The sequence below is a fragment of the Ovis aries genome, chromosome 3 (genome assembly GCF_016772045.2).
Source record: "Ovis aries strain OAR_USU_Benz2616 breed Rambouillet chromosome 3, ARS-UI_Ramb_v3.0, whole genome shotgun sequence".
Taxonomy (NCBI): Eukaryota; Metazoa; Chordata; class Mammalia; order Artiodactyla; family Bovidae; genus Ovis; species Ovis aries.
In genome coordinates this window covers 20,507,162-20,525,727 of record NC_056056.1, presented here as the reverse complement: position 1 = coordinate 20,525,727, position 18,566 = coordinate 20,507,162, and the positions used below count along the sequence as shown (strand labels likewise).

Here is an 18,566-nt window from a genome sequence, read left to right as displayed (position 1 = left end):
CAGTGGAAAGAGAGCCACGGTTTGATTTAGAAAACGTGTCCCCATCCAGCTACACCCAGCACCAGCTGGGAACCTTGAGCTATCTTAGGATACAGCTTTCTGATCTGAAAAAAACAGGGATCATACCACTTCCTCATGGGGCTACGCCAAAACTAGATTAGACAAGCTGTCGTATTTCCTGTCTTTTAAAAGTTTTTCCCTGGAGCCCACAGCCCCTTCCAGACCCACCACCACCCATCAAAGCACCTGTGAGAGCTGCTCACACTCACCATGCTTGTCTCCTCACCTCCATCCCCTCTGACCCGTTCTAGTACGGGTTTTGTCCCCAGCTCTCCTCATATCTCCACCCACCCGGGTTGCCAGTGGTTTCCACATGCCCCAACCCAATGGTCAATCATCAGCCAGCCCTCAGTTCTCAGCCATTAATGAAATGAAGTCAGATCATATCTGAAACTGAAAGTCACTCAGTCGTGTCTGACTCTTTGTGACCCCATGGACTGTAGCCCACCAGGCTCCTCTGTCCATGGGATTTCCCAGGGAAAAATGCTGGAGTTGGTTGCCATTCCCTTCTCCAGAGGATCTTCCCGAACCAAGGATTGAACCCGGGTCTCCTCTATTGCAAGCAGATTCTTTACTCATCTGAGCCACCAGGGAAGCCCAGATCATATCTGTCCCCTGCCTGAAAGCATTCCAGTGCTGCTATGGACTGAATTGTGTCCCCCTCCATTCATACGTGGAAGTGTTAACCCCCAATGTGACTATATTTAGCGAGAGGGCCTTTAGAGAAGTAGCTAAGGTTAAGGGGGTTCAAAAGGGTGGGGTCCTAGGCCAGTAGGATGGGTGTCCCTATAAGAAAAGGAAGCAACTTCGGAGTTCACCCTCTGTTCCCACACACATGCATGAAGGAAAGGCCATGGGAGGACACGGCCATCCACAAGCCAGGAAGAGAGGGCCTCCCCAGAACCCCACCATGGGGCCACTCTGACCTTGGACTTCCAGCCTCCAGAACTATGAGAAGATAAAACTTCTGTGGCTTAAGCACAGTCTGTGGTATTTTGCTCGGCAGCCTAAGCAGATAGACACAAGCTATTCTCACTGTGTCTGACATACAGACTCTTGGCCTTAGCCTGAGGCCCTGCCGGCTCTCTGATAACAACCTCACTCTCAGGCTCTCACTGGGTGGCCACCCTGCCACCCGCTGACCTGGGGCGCCACACCACGCCTTGGCCCTTGCCTCCGCCCCCCGACTCTGCCTCCCTGAGATCTTCACAAGCCTGGCTCCTCCTTATCACTCAGGTCTCGACTCAGGGACGCCTTTCCCGACAACCTGGATCAGCCCACAACCACCCACCACACTCCCATTGCTTCTTTTTCTCTTGTTTACGGTTTCTCTCTCCCACTAGAATCCTTGAGGGCAGAGCCTTTGTGGTATTCCTGCTGTATCTCTGCACCTAGAATGGCAGAAAAATCACTTTTGGAAAAAAAAAAATTTATCTGGTTGCATCGGGTTTTCATTGTGGCACGTGGGGTCTTAGCTCCCCAACCAGAGATCGAACCCATGTCCTCTGCGTTGCAAGGCAGATTCTTAAGCACTGGAAGTCCCAGGAAATTGTATTTGAATTCGTACTGCCATCCCAGCCCCTCAGGTGGTGACCACTGCAGTGACCTGATGACGGAGGCCGTCTCCAGGAGGGCTCTGAGTGAGGGTCGTGATCAGCCCGTGTGCACATCCCTCCTTTAGCGATTATTCCACCAGTGGTTCCCGCGAAATGGGAGGGGACTCACCCAGCTGGACGAGATAGTAGACGGTCAGCAGGAGCTGCATCTCCTCCGAGATGGGCTGAATGGTGGAGGCCCCGTACTGCTCGTAGGCTCTGGAGATGGACTGCGAGTTCTGGTAGCACGTGTACAGCAGGGGGCTCACGACCACGTCGTTCAGGTTGCCGCACAGGTAGGGGAAGTTCCCGTGGCCTAGGGGAGGGGACACAGCATGGCTTGGCAACTGGCCTCAGGCACAACGTGTGGTCACCACATGTGCACACGTGAGAGCTCAGTTGTGTCCGACTCTTTGTGACCCCGTGCACCGTAGCCCACCAGGCTTCTCTGTCCATGGGATTCTCCAGGTAAGAATACTGGAGGGGATTGCAATGCCCTCCTCCAAGGAATCTTCCCCACACAGGGATCGAACCTGCATTTCCTGTGCCTTCTGCATTGCAGGCAGATTCTTTACCACTGAGCCAGCAGGGAAACCTGGGGCTCTCTGCATGCAAGGGAGTAAAAACATGCAGGCCAGCTGCTCTTGAGGCAACTCAAGCTCCTTTGTGGGGAAGTCTTGAACTCTCAGCCCGTGCTGGTTTGTGCACCTGTTCTCATAACTGACAGGGGCTGTAGCATTTGCTTATTCATTTGCAGTCTCCACCTTTTTGGCACCAGGGATCAGTTTCATGGAAGACAATTTTTCCACAGACCCAGGGTGGGGGTGGGATTATGGTGTGGGGATGATTCAAGAGCAATATATTTATTGTGCACTTTATTTCTATTCTTATTATATCAGCTCCACCTCCGATCATCAGGCATTAGACCCCAGACATTAAAGACTCCTGATTTAGTCCAATTTCTTATTTTACAGCCGAGCACACTAAGGCCCAGAGAGAATTACTAAAGCTGCTCGGCCATCGCCTGTGCCTCCCAGCCCCCCAGGACTCCTTGATGAGCTGAGTTAGGAAAATAAACCACTGTACAGATCAGAGACTCCAAACACTGACAGAACTTGACAAATGCTTCAGCAAATGGTACAAGATTAATTCTGAGAGCAGCCCTCAGAGGCAGGACAGCCCGGGCCAGACCTATTATTAATTAGGTTATCCTCAGCAAGAAGCTTCACTTCCCCAAGCCTTGGTCTCTGCATGTGTAAAACAAGGTGAAGATATCAAACCCTTGTGCAATCTCTGAGATGATTAAATGTGGTAAGTGCCTGCATGGTATCGTGTACTCAGACAGCCTCCATTTATTCACCAAACACACACTGAGTAGACGCCTGCTGTGTGCTGTGTGCAGGCACCACGCTCAGCTCCGGGGGAAACCTAGACCAGGACACAGTTCACAGCCTCAAGAAAATTGTTTCCCAAACCTGAGGGTGCGCTAGGATCCCCTAGACTGCCAGACCCCACCACAGAGCCTCTGATTCCAACTCGGGCCTGGTTCTGATTCTGGGATGGGTGGGCCTGGGAATTTACATCTCTACTGAGCTCCTGGGTGGTGCTGTTTTTGCTGGTCCAGGAACCACAATTTGGGGAGCACCGCTCACAAACACTCTGGTTTATCAGAGGCAACAGAAAGAATTACTCTTAGGGGAAGGATGTGACATTTGTCATAAAGGAGGCACAAAGATGCTATAGTGGGACCCAGATAAAGGGTCAGAACAAACGAACAAGCAAATGGTTGTCACGGAAAACAGTGACAGGCTCCGAAACTTCTGGCGTCTGATCAGGGGCCATCCCAGTGACCGGTCTGCTTGGTTCTCTCATTGCCCTGGAAACGGCTTTAGAAGTTCTCCCAGGAGGACAACCTGGTGTGGAGTCAGACTGGAATGATGTGTCATGTCTTCTGTTTCTAATGTATTCCCTGGCTCCCCGACCTTCCGCCCCCAGCGCATTGCTATACTTGCCTTTAAAGATCACTGGCTTGGCCTTGCATATCTTCAACAAGTTGTCGGGAACGGACACAGGCTCTCCGGAAGCCACAACAGGAAAGGTGACTGAAGCTGGTCCCACCAAGCCGACCTGGGGCATGCAGGTCACACCTGCGCTTTCTAGGGACACGCCGAGAGATTGAAAAGGATACGTCAGACAGGGCATCCACCTCCGGCAGACCTGACATCAGGCCAGCCAACACACCTGCTACAACTCTATCTTCTCCGCACCTCCAGGAGCACCCAAGTCTGGGAACCACAGGTTCCTGAGTCAAAAGATCTTAAAGGTCACCGGGTCCCCCTTCCCCACCGAACAACCCAGTTTTCTCTTCTTCAATGTCCCTGCCAAGTGACAAGCACGCCTTTCAGAAAAAAATTCCCTAAGATCGGGAAACTCAATACTATGCAGGAATCCTGGGCTTTGTGAAGCAAGCCTGATACACGAGAAAGAGAATCTTTCGTTATACTCAAGTGTGCCTCCCTAGAATTTTCTCACCCATACATATGAAAGCATGTGTGCTTGAACATGAACATGCACATGCTCGTACACACACATTCACACACACACACACCCCACCACCACCACCAGTGCCAGAACCTTGCATCTGGGGCAGGGCTCCATCACTTACCATACTTGGCTCTGTTCCCCGCTCCCTGGGGGTAGCCACCATCCGAAGCTGATAGAGACTCTGGAGACCAGCCTTTGTGGCGTTTTTTGGGAGGGCCGGAGTTTGATAAGATACCTAGACAACGTTCAGGGTGTGAATTAGGCTGTCACCAAAGACATGCTTCAGCAAAATGTTCCCCTGAGCTAGAGAACACTTATTTGTTTTTTTTTTTTTAAAGCACAGCTTTACATCTAGCACATTTTAGCTTCCCTAGTGGCTCACATGGTAAAGAATCTGCTTGTGATGCAGAAGAACCTGTTCGATCCCTGGGTCTGAAAGAACCCCCTGGAGGAAGACACAGCAACCAACTCCAGCATTCTTGCCCAGAGAATCCCATGGACAGAGGAGCCTGGTGGGCTATAGTCCATGGGGTTGCAAAGACTTGGACACGATTGAGCAACTAACAAACAGTCTAGAGGAAGTATCTAGGCTTAAAGAAATATCCTGTCGACCTCTATAAATGTTTCATTCCAAAGCTGTGTCAGCGTCTAAGCTTTAGCCCTCCGAGCCTTACCTCCTTCATCTTTACAATGGGATCATAAAACCTACTCTGAAAGGTGATTTGATCAAGACTAAAGAGAATATACGTGAGGCCAATAAACGGCAGCCACCAAGTCCAGATCCTCATTATCTAGAGTGGGTAACCGTTCCCTTCTCCAGGGGATCTTCCCAACCCAGGGATTGAACCCAGGTCTCTCACATTGCAGGTGGGTTCTTTACCAACTGAGCCACCAGGGAAGCCCAAGAATACTGGAGTGGGTAGCCGTTCCCTTTTCCAGGGGATCTTCCCGACCCAGGAATCAAACCCAGGTATCCCACATTGCAGGCAGATTCTTTGTGTCTGAACTACGAGGAAGTCCATCATCGTCTCCACATTCCAGTAAATTAATACTTGTTTCTGTAGACAAGCCCCAGCGGCAGTCAACCCACCACCACAGTTTCACCACTCGGGGGCAGTACCGATCCACCTGTGCACCTCTCCCCACCCCAGCCCTGAAAGCTAATTTCCGGCTAAAAAAATCCAGGGGAACAGAAGCTGGTACCCACTGCCACTAATGAGTCATCCTGCCCACGCCAGAACAGTGTGAGCATGACTCATGCTCTGTTCTTGGATTCTTCAAAATACCAAGAATTGGTTATCACATTTTGGGGGACCAATCTGACACAAAATATCCCTTACCTTTAGCACTCTCTATGTTCAACCATGACACATTATATAAAGTTTAAGTTTTAAAACACTCTATTCCTGGATGCAACCCTCTCCCAAGGAAATCAGAACCCCAGCATGTCCACACACCTCCCGATGACCCACCCCACCCCTCAGCCCCACCCCGAGCTCCTGGTGATTCTAAACCACAACCAGGATTGAGAACCACTGGTTTAGAGCAGTGTTTCTCCAAATCTAGCCAGAGACAAAGCTAGACAGAACCAGGAGGAGCTTGTTCCAAGTGTCTGCTCCTGGGCACACCTCAACCTACAGAAGCCGATCTCCAGAAATGAAAGGAAACACTTAGTCACAAGCACCCCTGGTTATCCTTAGATGTGCTGCTGTTTGAGAATTATTGCTTTTGAGTCTCTTAAAAATAACCCAGTTATTTTCACCTCTTCTTTAGACCAACGGAAAATGAATGAAACGAAATGAATAAAACGTTTAAAGACATGAAGTTCTTTGCTTGCAAAGAGCTTTCCCACAGGTAGGCTCCTCTGACCCCACAACCTCTGTGGCAGCTTCTATCACCTTGATGTCATCTAGAACTACATCTTCGTTTCCCCACACATCTGTCCTCAAGAGCAGGGAAGAGCTCCCACACAGACTGAGATGCCAGCTCCTCTAAAAGCCATGTTAAACTACCAGAGGAGGAAGGGCAAGGGGATGGGGCCTCAGTATGAAGGCAGAAGGTCTGAGGGTGTTTTCTTCCTTTGGGGTGCTAACTGCCTCTACACAGACTCTAAGCTCCTTGTGCATGCATGCTGAGTCACTTCAGTTGTGTCCGACGTTACGGCCCTATGAACTATAGCCCGCCAGGCTCCTCTGTCCATGGGATTCTCCAGGTAAGAATACTGGAGTGGGTTGCCATGCCCTCCTCCAGGGGATCTTCCCCAAAGCTCTCCCAAAATGATGTCACCAGGAGCTGCCCCTGTGGACCAACCATTTCTGGCCATGTGTCCTGGTGCTGGGAAGGGGGACGCTATTTGGCATTTGGGGAGAGGCAAGTCTTCACTGTAGCCCACTCCCTGCAGGCACTGCAACATCCAGACCCCGAGCTAGACAACGGAGAAAGGGATTCTGCACATTTCCCACCTCCCCCTCCCCACTCTTCCCCCACCCCGTCCCGTCCCGTGGAGGGCAGCATTTCAGCTGAGAACCACTGAGCCCCCAAGTCCTTGTCATACTCTCCGTGTAGCTCCAGAAGCGGTTTCTTGAAATAGAGTCCACCCTGCCCACAGCAGGCCTCAGGCATGGGATTCTGAGGCTCCAGCTGTGCCCCTAATGGTGCAAGCCCACTCTCTCTACCAGCACCCATCGCATCCTCCGGGCCAGGCTCCATGGAGTAACTGGGCTTGCAGGGTGCGTGATGATGACTGTTCCTGTGAATGGCATTGGCCCACAGGGAGACATGTCACCACTCATAACAGGTTCCCACTACATCCTAGCACACACTCATCACCCAGATTGGGGGCAGAAGCCATGCGTCTCCCTACCCCCAGCACTGGGGGCTGAACACACTCCCAGAGACGCAGGAGGTGTCTGCTGATCCAGCCTGACTCTCATTCCAACTCCAGGAGGCTCAGGGGCCCCGGCGCTGCGGCTCTCGCGTCCCCCACCCACCACCACTTTGGCCCAGAGCAGAGCAAGACACCCCCACCTCGAATAGGACAGTCAAGGTTACCTAAGGCTGAGGGACGCGGCACTGCGGACAGGCGGTTCTTCACCAGCGGCTGGTGCTTCGGGGAATCTTTGCCATTAAAAACAGCTGGACCCAGGGCTGCGGTTAGGGCGGGGTGATCGGAGGCTGGTCCTGAGAGCAGAGACAAAGAGGGGAGACCACGGGATGCTCGGGGAGTCCAGCAAACAGGAAATGGCTCTCCCTCCGTTTAACATGTTAGCTTTCCACTGATGCAGCCTGTCAAGGGTTAGGACTCTTGACAGAGTGATTCTGTCCCCCCCCAGCCCCCCGAAAAAGCAGACACACACGGACATGCACACACACACGCACACACATGCACACACAGGACACACGCTCCCACACATGCTCCACTGAGCACTCCCTGTGAGAGAAGGGCCTGTGGGGGCCCCGGAATTCCAGGAGCACCCCTGCAGCTGCTCCACCCTCCTCCCACCCTCTTGCTCACCCTCCTGGGTTCAGGGTCACGTCAAACATGCTCAGGAAAGCAGTCGGGTTTGCCGTCACCCAGGGCCAGGCTATGCGTAGGATCTGGGGCTCCCCGGGCCTCAGGAGGATTCTGGGGACAATTGTGGGCTCTGCTCTAAGTCACCCACACAGGCCAGAATGATGTGGAAGGTACTCCAGAGTCAGGAGGAGCACCGAACATCCCCTATGTCGAGGGGTTGAAGGGTGGGCTCTGAAACCAGACGACCCGTCTGAGTTCCATGCTGCCTCGAACTCGCAACCTTCCTGAACATTATACCTCCTCCCTGTGCATCCACCTTCTCATCTAGAGGATGGGGGTAATATTAGAGCCGCTGTGAGGACAACGGGAGTTAACAAAAGTTCGCAAGCAGTAAGTATTTGCTATCACTGTCATCACACTTAATTTTTATAACCCTGCAAATTAGACAGAAAAGTTTCTCTCCAAGTGTACAGATGAGGAAATGGAGAGTCACAGAGTTAAAATGAGCTGACCCAAATCTCTCAGCTAGGAGGCAGCAGCACCAGAATCGCACCCAGGTATTCTGTGGGCAGAAACACTGATCCCTGAAGCTGCCCAGGTGTGCCAGGCCCGAGGTCACCCAGGCCAGGGAGGACGAGGGCAGATACCATTTGGAAGGGGGACAGGGAGCCTCTGGGGGGAGTGCATTCTCTGCTCAGGTGCAGCCTCTTTGCTGTGGATGCTGAGCCACGTACAGCAGGGGCCCAGGGCCCCTCAGTAGACCCCCCTGAGCAGGAGGACCCCCAACCACCAACCCCCCCACCGCCAGAGCCCTTGGGAAGGAGGTTGCTGTCTACTTGCCATCAGCTGTCGTGCTCATCAGGTGTGTTTTGCATGGCCGAGGCCAAGTTCACAAAGCAGAAATACCAGCTATCAAACCCTACTGCCTGTGATAGCCTAGGTGAGCATCTTCATGCCTCCATTTTTCAGTTGGGGGAACTAAAACCGACTCCCAGCACCTCCAGCGCTGCGCCACCACCTCACCTGCCTGCGGGGCTCCCAGTGGGGCACTCGGGGTTGTCCCTGGACCGGGCTCACCAGGGAAGGGGGCCAGATGCCCAGAGCTGTCCAGCGGCGGGAACAGAGAACTGGAACATGCACCCACAGATGCCTGTCGGCTTCTGAACTCTGCAGGGAAGAGGCACACATGACAGTCAGCTCCTGCTCCTCCCCAACAGCGACCAATGACTTCCGAGGCCAGAACCCAGTCTGCGGGAGAGCCAGGCGCGGAGATAATCGCGAGGGTGCCAACGCCTTCCCCATCGCTGCTCCGGTGCAGCCGGGAGGGCTGGGGTGGGGGCCATTCCCCAGGCTCGGTCTCTGGGGAAGCCACCTGAGGGACAGTCCTCTTGCCAACAGCAGGAGCAGTGGTCACCACTTGGGAAGAAGGGAAAAACACATGATGCAAACGAGAGCTCGAATTCCAAGGGACAAACAGCATTATGGGAAACAGATGATGCAAACGAGAGCTTCAAGTCCAAGGGACGAACAGCATTACTCAAAAGTGAAGGAACAGCTGGGCTTCTATGGTGGCCCAGATGGAAAGAATCTGCCTTCAATGTAGGAGACCTGGGTTCCATCCCTGGGTCTGAACAATCCCCTGGAGGAGGGCATGGCAACCCACTCCAGTATTCTTGCCTGGGGAATTTCACAGACAGAGGAGCCTGGCGGGCTGCAGTCCATGACGTCTCAAAGAGTCGGACACGACTGAGCAACTAACACAGCAATAACAAAAAAGAAGAGCTAATACTTTCCTCCACCCCCTAAATCACTCTCCATTGGGAAGATTACCTCCCAGTGAGGTATCAAACCTGAGAGGGGCTTGGTCACAGCAAGTGATCAAGAACTCTTGGCTGGTCCCACAAGGGGAAGAACCACTTCCTCTCCGGGACCTACAAAATGATAGGCATGTATATAGTAGGAGCTCAAGAGATTATTGAGGGATGTGGCAACCCACTCCAGTTTTCTTGCCTGGGGAATTTCACAGACAGAGGAGCCTAGTGGGCTACAGTCCATAGAGTCGCAAAGAGTCGGACACAACTGAGCGACTGAGCAAGCAAGAAAAGGAGACAGGGAGGAGAGGAATGATGGGAGGGGACGGGGGATGAAAGCCTAGAACCAGCCCCTCCTGAAGCCCCATTTTTCTACTCACAGAAGCTGGCTGGGATATTCCAGGTAACCAGAGACCACTGACACAGACAAGTGAGGGACAAGAGGCTGCCTCTCCTGGGCACCTCGCTGAGAACCCTTCTGGGACAGGTCCCTCCACGGTTGGTTGATGGGAGAAGGGGCATCTCGGTGGGGTCTGGAAAATCCAGCCCCTCCCTCTGCCTCCAGAGCTGACTGCAGCCAGGAGGATACAGGGGGACAGAAGAGAAGGATGGAGGGAGGCCCTTCCTAAAGCTGGAGCCCGCTCTCTTCTGCCAGCCCCAGCCCCAGGAAGCTGATCTTTTCTATTCATGGTTGACAGGGCTGTGGGGCAGAGAGGGAGGCTATCTGGGCTGAGCTTTCTCTAAGTCAGGGCTTCGCAACTTCAGCACCATTGACACCGGGCTGCACAATTCTCTGCGGAGGGCTGCCCCAGGCACGGCATCCTTGGCCTCCATCTATGAGATGCCAGGGGCTCCCTGCAGTCACTGTGGTCAACAATGTCTTCAGACATCACCAAATATCCCTGGGGGACAGAATTACCCCCGGCTGAGAATCTTGCCCCAGATACTTACTACAGGAAGACACTGCACTGTGTGACCCTGTGTCAGCTTTCAAAGCGCCCATACAAGTAGACTGATACTACAAACTGGACGCCCGGGGGACAAAATTGCATTTTGATTTCGTAGGGCTGACCTCTTGCCCACCATGTGCACTGCAGAGCAGTCTCGGCCCAGAGTCGGGCCAACAGGCCTCTGGCTGGCCTGGGGGTGCCCCCTTCATGCGGCCCACCCCTCAGAGCTTGCTCACCTGAGCCCTTCCAGCAAATGAGGGGCCCTTTGGTGAGAGCCCCCTGGGCGTTGCGGACCAGGTAGTATTTCAAGTGCTTCTGCTTCTTGGGCTGCGTGGTCAGCTTCAGATTGATGTGATTGGAGAATTCCGTGAAGTAACAGAAGCCCTTCTTGCCACAGCCGACACAATTCCCAGAGAAACCTGGGGGGAGGAAGCAAACCAGGATTGTCCCCACCTGACACCCAAGACCCCTCCAAGTGAACCATCGTTCACTAGGCATTCACGTCCTGAACCACCAGCCAGAGAAGTCCGAGGGGCAAAGGTCGCTGTCAGCTCACGCTGGTCCAGGGGTCAAGGTGACCTTGACACAAACAGAAAACCCTGACCAAAGAGACGCTGGGTCGTAGAGACAAGCCCAGGCAAGCATGGAAGACGGCATTGCTTAGGGGCATATTTAAAGACTATGCATCCTATGGGACAGAACCGCCCCATTCATCTGTCCACACTAACTGAGCACCTGCAATAATTCGGTTTGTCTGCATGGTCTTTGGGCTTCTCAGACGGTGCCTGTGGTAAAGAAACCGCCTGCCAATGCAAGAGACATGAGATGCAGGTTCGATCCCTGGGCCAGGAAGATCCCCTGGAGGGTGTCACGACAACCCACTCGAGTGTTCTTACCTGGAAAATCTCATGGACAGAGAAGCCTCATGGGCTATAGTCCATAGGGTCACAAAAGAGTCAGACATGACTTAGTGAATAAACAATAAATGTTTATACTGTAGTCTAACACATGAATTAAGGAATTATTTGATATTTGAGCATCACCAGCAGAAATAAAGTAACTATATTCTGTGTATATAATATGCACACAAAGCATTTCTAGTTGGTGGGGATGGAGGTGGGGGGAAGAGCTTTGTTTAAAGTATAAGTAAGTACAAGCCTTGCTGCTGCTGCTGCTGCTGCTAAGTCGCTTCAGTCGTGTCCGACTCTGTGACCCCATAGACAGCAGCCCACCAGGCTCCCCCGTCCCTGGGATTCTCCAGGCAAGAACACTGGAGTGGGTTGCCATTTCCTTCTCCAATGCATGAAAGTGAAAAGTGAAAGTGAAGTCGCTCAGTCGTGTCCGACTTCACGACCCCATGGACTGCAGCTTACCAGGCTCCTCTGTCCTTGGGATTTCCCAGGCAAGAGTACTGGAGTGGGTTGCCGTTGCCTTCTCCAAGTACAAGGCTTAAGTACTTGAAATTATGTTTCCCAGGTGGCTCAGGGGTAATGAACCTGCCTGCCAAGGCAGGAGACGCGGGTTTGACCCCTGGGTGGAGAAGATCCCCTAGAGAAGGAAATGGCAGCCCATTCCATATTCTTGCCTGGAGAATCCCATGGATAGAGGAGCCTGGCAGGCTATAGCCCATATCATCGCAGAGAGTTAGACAGGACTCAAGTGACTTAGCACGAACACACTATGGTCTTCAGTGCCAGCCAATCATAGAATCTCAAAGCAATTAAACCACTTAGACTGGATACACTGAGAGCCCTCTTGAGAGTCCAAAATTCCCTCCAGGAATCAAGGAAGTAGACCGCACGAGTCGCAGAAATCAAGCACTTCATCACATGTGGCCAGGATTGTGGCAAGTGAAATCTGGGCCCAGCAGCTATGGTGAAGCCTCTCAGCTGGAAGGTGACTGCTTCTATCAGTTCCTGCTGCCCGAGGCCAGGGGAGCCTTTCTGGGAGATGACAGAGCTTAACTCTGACGCTCTGCAGAAGCTGCCTTCCAGAGGTGATGACAAAACCACCTCTTCAGTTCAGTTCAGTTCAGTCGCTCAGTCGTGTCTGACTCCTTGCAACCCCATGGACTGCAGCATGCCAGGCCTCCCTGTCCATCGCCAACTCCCAGAGTTCACTCAAACTCATGTCTATCGAGTCAGTGATGCCATCCAGTCATCTCATCCTCTGTCATCCCCTTCTCCTCCTGCCCTCAATCCTTCCCAGTATCAAGGTCTTTTCAAATGAGTCAGCTCTTCACATCAGGTGGCCAAAGCATTGGAGTTTCAGCTCTCATGAACTATTAAAATCCAGAGAACATGCTTGAAGGACTTAAACAAACTGTGAAGTCCATTCAAACTGGAATCAATAGAACTGTTGGTTAATACAAGAAAAACGTGATGGTTTCGCTTTTGTACCTGGTAGACTATTCTGCTTTAAGCTCACTGTCTTGCAAAGGCCTTCCCTATGACCTTGACTCACTCACTGGTACATCTGGTTTCTATGCCCCAAAATCCTTTGGCAGGAGAGACCCTGAAGCTGAGACTAATTTGTTTTATCTTATCCTCTGGCTGACAAGTTTACAAAGGGCATCTTGATATAGGCCAGGAGGGCCAAGGGATTCTGTGCGTAAGCCCTGCTCTTAAAGGGGACAATCCTGAGGTCTCTGGCTACTACTGTCCAAAATAACATCAGTTAGTGAAGGTTCAAAACATTTCCCCATAGAGAAAGAAGATGCCTATATTACAGAAATATGACGGACTTTATTTTCTCAGGCTCCAAAATCACTGCAGACAGTGATTGCAGCCATGAAATTAAAAGACACTTGTTCCTGGAAGAAAAGCTATGACCAACCTAGACAGCATATTAAAAAGCAGAGACATCACTTTGCTGACAAAGGTCCCAATCATCAAAGCTATGGTTTTTCCAGTAGTCATGTACAGATGTGAAAGTTAGACCACAAACAAGGTTGAGCACTGAAGAATTGGTGCTTTTGCATTGTGGTATTGGAGGAGACTCTTGAGAGTTCCGTGGACTGCAAGGAGATCAAACCAGTCAATGCTAAAGGAAATTATCCCTAAATATTCGTTAGAAGGACTGATGCTGAAGCTGAAGCTCCAATCCTTTGGCCACCTGATGCAAAGAGCTGACTCATTGTAAAAGACCCTGGTGCTGGGAGAGACTGAAGATGGGAGAAGGGGATGACAGAGGATGAGATGGTTAGATAGCATCACTGACTCAATAGACATGAATCTGAGCAAACTCTGGGGAACCTGGCATGCTGCAGTCCACAGAGTCACAAAGAGTCAGACATGACTTAGTGACCAAACAGCAAACATTACAGAAACCTGGATTATCTGCTCTATTGCAAGCAAGTTTAATATTCCTTTAAAGGCATTAGAAATAAGGACAAATATCATGGTCTAAGAAGGCAGGCACAGGTTAGTTTTTCCTTCCAGACTCCTATCCCCTCTGTACTGAATAGATTAAGGTACCAAAAACATGCCAACACTGTGCTCTATGTTTACTTGTTGTTAGAGGGACATGAAGGAAACTGACATGCAGAGAAAACCAACGGTTTTGCCATTCACTGTCGCCCAGATGAAGCACCCAGCTGAACTGATGCAACCACCAGTTGGTCAGGACAGCCAAACCTTCCTTGGGGAAACCTGAGAACCAGAGGGACCAAGTGGTTTTCCAGAGCAGATTCAAAGAGTGATCCATTCAATTCTAGCATGAAAACAGAGTGGCATGCACAGGCATGCCCTCCAGGGCTGCCCCCAATGCCTACCACCCCCATCTCTGCTTTATCTCCCACCCCTCCTACTGCTATGCCGGACTTTATATTGCTGGCAGTCCTTATAACTTCTTCCTCAATGTTGCTGCTAAGCTGCTAAGTCACTTCAGTCGTGTCTGACTCTGTGCGACCCCATAGACCGCAGCCCACCAGGCTCCTCCGTCCCTGGGATTCTCCAGGCAAGAACACTGGATTGGGTTGCCATTTCCTTCTCCAATGCATGAAAGTAAGTGAAAATGAAGTCGCTCAGTCGTGTCTGACTCTTAGCGACCCCATGGACTGCAGCCCACCAGTTTCCCCCATCCATGGGATTTTCCAGGCAAGAGTACTGGAGTGGGGTGCCACAATGTTAGAGTTATTAAAATCTGTATTTTTTCCCTATAACCATCCCTATCCTTCCACAGGACCGGGAGCATGTATGTCCATGGGGAGGTATGGGTTGTGTCTATGTGCATTAGTGTACGTATACAAACTAGTGCCCAGCAGAGGGGAGACAGTCAGCAAACACTGGGAGGGAAGGAGGAGAGAGGAGATAAAACAATTAGCAGAGCAAACACTTAGCCTCTCTGCACCTGCTTTGATGTGCTTTTGTTTTCTAGTTTTCATGTTTCTAATGTTTCCTAGTTTATAATCTAATGTTTTTATTTTTTCTTTTGACTCCGACCTGGGAACCTTGAGCAGCTCAACTACCATCCAAGAATGAGGCCCTGAGAAACCTTCCAAGCTCCCTGGAAGGGATCCTGACTCTGAGGTCAAACAAAAGATGATGAGTAAGAAACAGAACTGCAAATCCAAGGATGCTCCGAGCACCTCGCCAAGGCCAGCACTGCCATCCCTTCCCAGAAATGGCTAAACAGGTTACAGGCCTTTGTCCGATGACAAATGTGGGCTGTGGGACCACGGCTCCATTCCAGAGGCAGGGAGGGAGGGCCACAAACCAGAAGGGGCTCCTCCTTGTGGTTCAGAAATCAAAGTGGAAATGCTGGCCCTCCCAGGGCAGTAGGGATAGACACACCTCATTCTATTGCGCATGCCTCTGTTTCTTCATATCTCAGTGCCAGGTAGGAATACACCCACCTCACTCACTCACTCCATTTTAACTCCAACAGTCATTAGCACATGAGAAGTAAAGTGGCTGCTCTTTAGGTTCATTTGCTGCTGCTGTCTTTCTCCAATTGGTAATCCACCCATTTTTCAGGACCCAAGTGCATTGCCGGTGACGCCCTCTGAGACACTCTCATCCCAGAAGTCAATGCATCCTTGGGGATCCCACAGCATCTTAAGCCCTTGGTGGGAGCCTGTTGCCCAGAGATTTCCCAGAATTTTGATTTCTGTGGCTTTGCATGTGGACCTGTGAGGGAAGTCTTGGTTGGCCTTTGTCCTCCCACGGCCCTGAGCTTCCAGGAAGGACCAAGTACCACTTGGCTTTGGGGCCCCAGGCTGAACTTAAAGTCCACCTTCAGTGATTTATTACTATGAATAATAATAAACGCATAATTATTTGCCTGCTAGATGAACAAACAGCTTATTTACTCTCATCTCAGAAATGAACATTCCAGCTGTAATAGATGGAAGCGTCCCAGGTGGTACTAGTGGAAAAGAACCCACCAGCCAATGCAGGAGATGTGAGAGATGCAGGTTCGATCCCTGGGTCAGGAAGATTCCCCTGGAGGAGGGCACGGCAACCCACTCCTGTATTCTTGCCGGGAGAATCCCATGAACAGAGGAGCTTGGTAGGCTACAGTGCATGGGGTCACAAAGAGCTGGACATGACTAAAGCGACTTAGCAAGCACATGCACAGCTGTAATAGATGGTTTCTTCTCCTTTGTCTTAGCCATCAGCTGGTTTCGATGAATTACTACCAAACAACTGGAACACACATCTACATTTTAGTCTTTTCGCTTTCACAGACCAGAAATCTCTCAGTTGATTCAAAGTCACTAAAACCAGCACTACTTTCTCTATAAATTATTGGTGGGGGGAGGTTTAAAGCTGTTACTTTCTCCTAAGATACTCCAGAGCCTCCCCTTTATAGGTCACTAAAAAAGTGCTGAGCCCCGGCCCCAGAGGGGTGCTGGGCCACCGTGCCCTGTGCAGCCATCAGGGTTAATTGCAAGAAACCTAAACAGTGCTAAGTGTGCAAGCTGAGAGTATAAAGTCATTTTAGAAGAAGAAAGCACGGGTTATTACCAGCCGGCCCTTGTTACCCACCTCCGAGGGCTTTTTGGCAAGCAATTAACAAAGACCCCACTTCCTCTACGCTCCCCGCCCGAGAGGCTGAAGCTGCTCCCAGGCCGGTGGTGAATGAACTGAAAGATTCTTGCCTCTGCATTTCGAGACATAGAGCCTCCTAGATTTACTGCCCTCGCAATTCCTTTACAGTCACAAAGGGGAGGAATTTAGGCCAGATCAAATGCTAACCAAGTCACCAGCCTGTCTTCCCCACTCATTCTGTCCTGAGCAGCCTTGATAAGCAAATTCACTCTGAGATGCAGTGACTCAGAAGCAATGAGCTTCCTTGGTGGAGTAAATTTCCTGGATTATTCTTGCTTTCAAAACTGGGTAAAATAACCCCATAGACCCGCCTTAAGAAAGAACTGGCCAAAACCTCTTCTCCCGCTGGTTGTTGCCTAGAGTCGTGTCTGTCCCTCCACTGAGCAGTTATCTGCCGGGTTTCAGAGTGTACGCACTGTCGTGTTCCCTGGCCCTCGTGGCAGAAACCATTTCTTTTTCTTCTCTGGGTCAAGCCTTGCTGTCCCACCTCCATCCTTCAGTCCTTTGCACAGAGACTCAGACCCAAAATGTTCTCAGTAAATATCTACTAAAGGTCTTGATGAAAGTGGAAGTGGAAAGTGAAAAAGTTGGCTTAAAGCTCAACATTCAGAAAATGAAGATCATGGCATCCGGTCCCATCAATTCATGGGAAATAGATGGGGAAACAGTGGACACAGTATCAGACTTTATTTGGGGGGGCTCCAAAATCACTGCAGATGGTGACTGCAGCCATGAAATTAAAAGACGCTTACTCCTTTGAAGAAAAGTTATGACCAACCTAGATAGCATATTGAAAAGCAGAGACATTACTTTGCCAACAAAGGTCCGTCTAGTCAAGGCTATGATTTTTCTAGTGGTCATGTATGGATGTGAGAGTTGGACTATGAAGAAAGCTGAGCGCAGAAGAATTGATGCTTTTGAACTGTGGTGCTAGAGAAGACTCTTGAAAGTTCCTTGGACTGCAAGGAGATCCAACCAGTCCATTCTGAAGGAGATCAGCCCTGGGATTTCTTTGGAAGGAATGATGCGAACGCTGAAACTCCAGTACTTTGGCCACCTCATGTGAAGAGTTGACTCATCGCAAAAGGCTCTGATGCTGGGATGGATTGGGGGCAGGAGGAGAAGGGGACAACAGAGGATGAGATGGCTGGATGGCATCACTGACTCGATGGACGTGAGTCTGAGTGAACTCCGGAGTTTGTGATGGACAGGGAGGCCTGGCGTGCTGTGATTCATGGGGTCGCAGGGAGTCGGACACAACTAAGCGACTGAACTGAACTGAACTGAGAGTGTGTAGGAGATCCAACCAGTCCATCCTAAAGGAAATCAGTCCTGAATATTCACTGGAAGGACACGCTGAAGCTGAAACTCCAATACTTGGGCCACCTGATGCAAAGAACTGACTCAATGGAAAAGACCCTGATGCTGGGAAAGATTGAAGACAGGAGGAGAAGGGGACAACAGAGGATGAGATGGTTGGATGGCATCACTGACTCAATGGACATGAGTTTGAGTAAACTCTGGGAGTTGGTGATGGACAGGGAAGCCTGGCGTGCTGCAGTCCATGGGGTTGCAAAGAGTCGGACACAACTGAGCAAGTGAACTGAACTGAAAGTGTTTTTATCTACCCAGATTTGGGGGCATATCAAGTGTAAAACTGAGGTTTAAATGTTTGTCCACGGGGAAAGCACAGAAGGAACTGGGGCCAGCAGGAGAAGTTTAACCTAGAAGTTTTTCCAATAAACTCTCACGATCAAACTTGCTTCTGCCATGAAGATTACTTCTGAGGCTACATCTCAGCTAGACCCTCCTGTCTGCCCAGCTCTCCTGCCAAGGAGATGCCAGGCCAGGTGAGGGGCCATGTGGAAAGCACTTGCCCACTCTCTAGACGAGGACACGGAGGCCCAGGGTCACACAGCAGCCTGTAGTCAGACACGGGGCTGGAGCCAGCTCACTGAGCTCTCGGTCCAAACCTCATGTCTCCCCCGATTTTGCTTCACTTATGGGGGAGAGTGCTGAGCACAGGGTCAGGCATTCAG

The 18,566-nt window shown here is 51.0% G+C and overlaps 1 protein-coding gene across 11 annotated transcripts in view; it reads right to left on the bottom strand.

The window, feature by feature from the left end:
* GREB1 (growth regulating estrogen receptor binding 1) overlaps positions 1 to 18,566 on the bottom strand; it is a 128,889-nt gene that overhangs the window by 42,516 nt on the left and 67,807 nt on the right. For all 11 annotated transcript variants that reach the window (XM_042245794.2, XM_060413822.1, XM_027966527.3 and 8 more), the window contains exons 5-10: positions 10,711 to 10,893; positions 8,737 to 8,880; positions 7,251 to 7,379; positions 4,321 to 4,434; positions 3,668 to 3,811; positions 1,786 to 1,971 (exon numbers count right to left, since the gene is read on the bottom strand). In XM_042245794.2, coding sequence (XP_042101728.1) covers positions 1,786 to 1,971; positions 3,668 to 3,811; positions 4,321 to 4,434; positions 7,251 to 7,379; positions 8,737 to 8,880; positions 10,711 to 10,893 — 900 coding nt within the window. The remainder of the gene's footprint in view (positions 1 to 1,785; positions 1,972 to 3,667; positions 3,812 to 4,320; positions 4,435 to 7,250; positions 7,380 to 8,736; positions 8,881 to 10,710; positions 10,894 to 18,566) is intronic.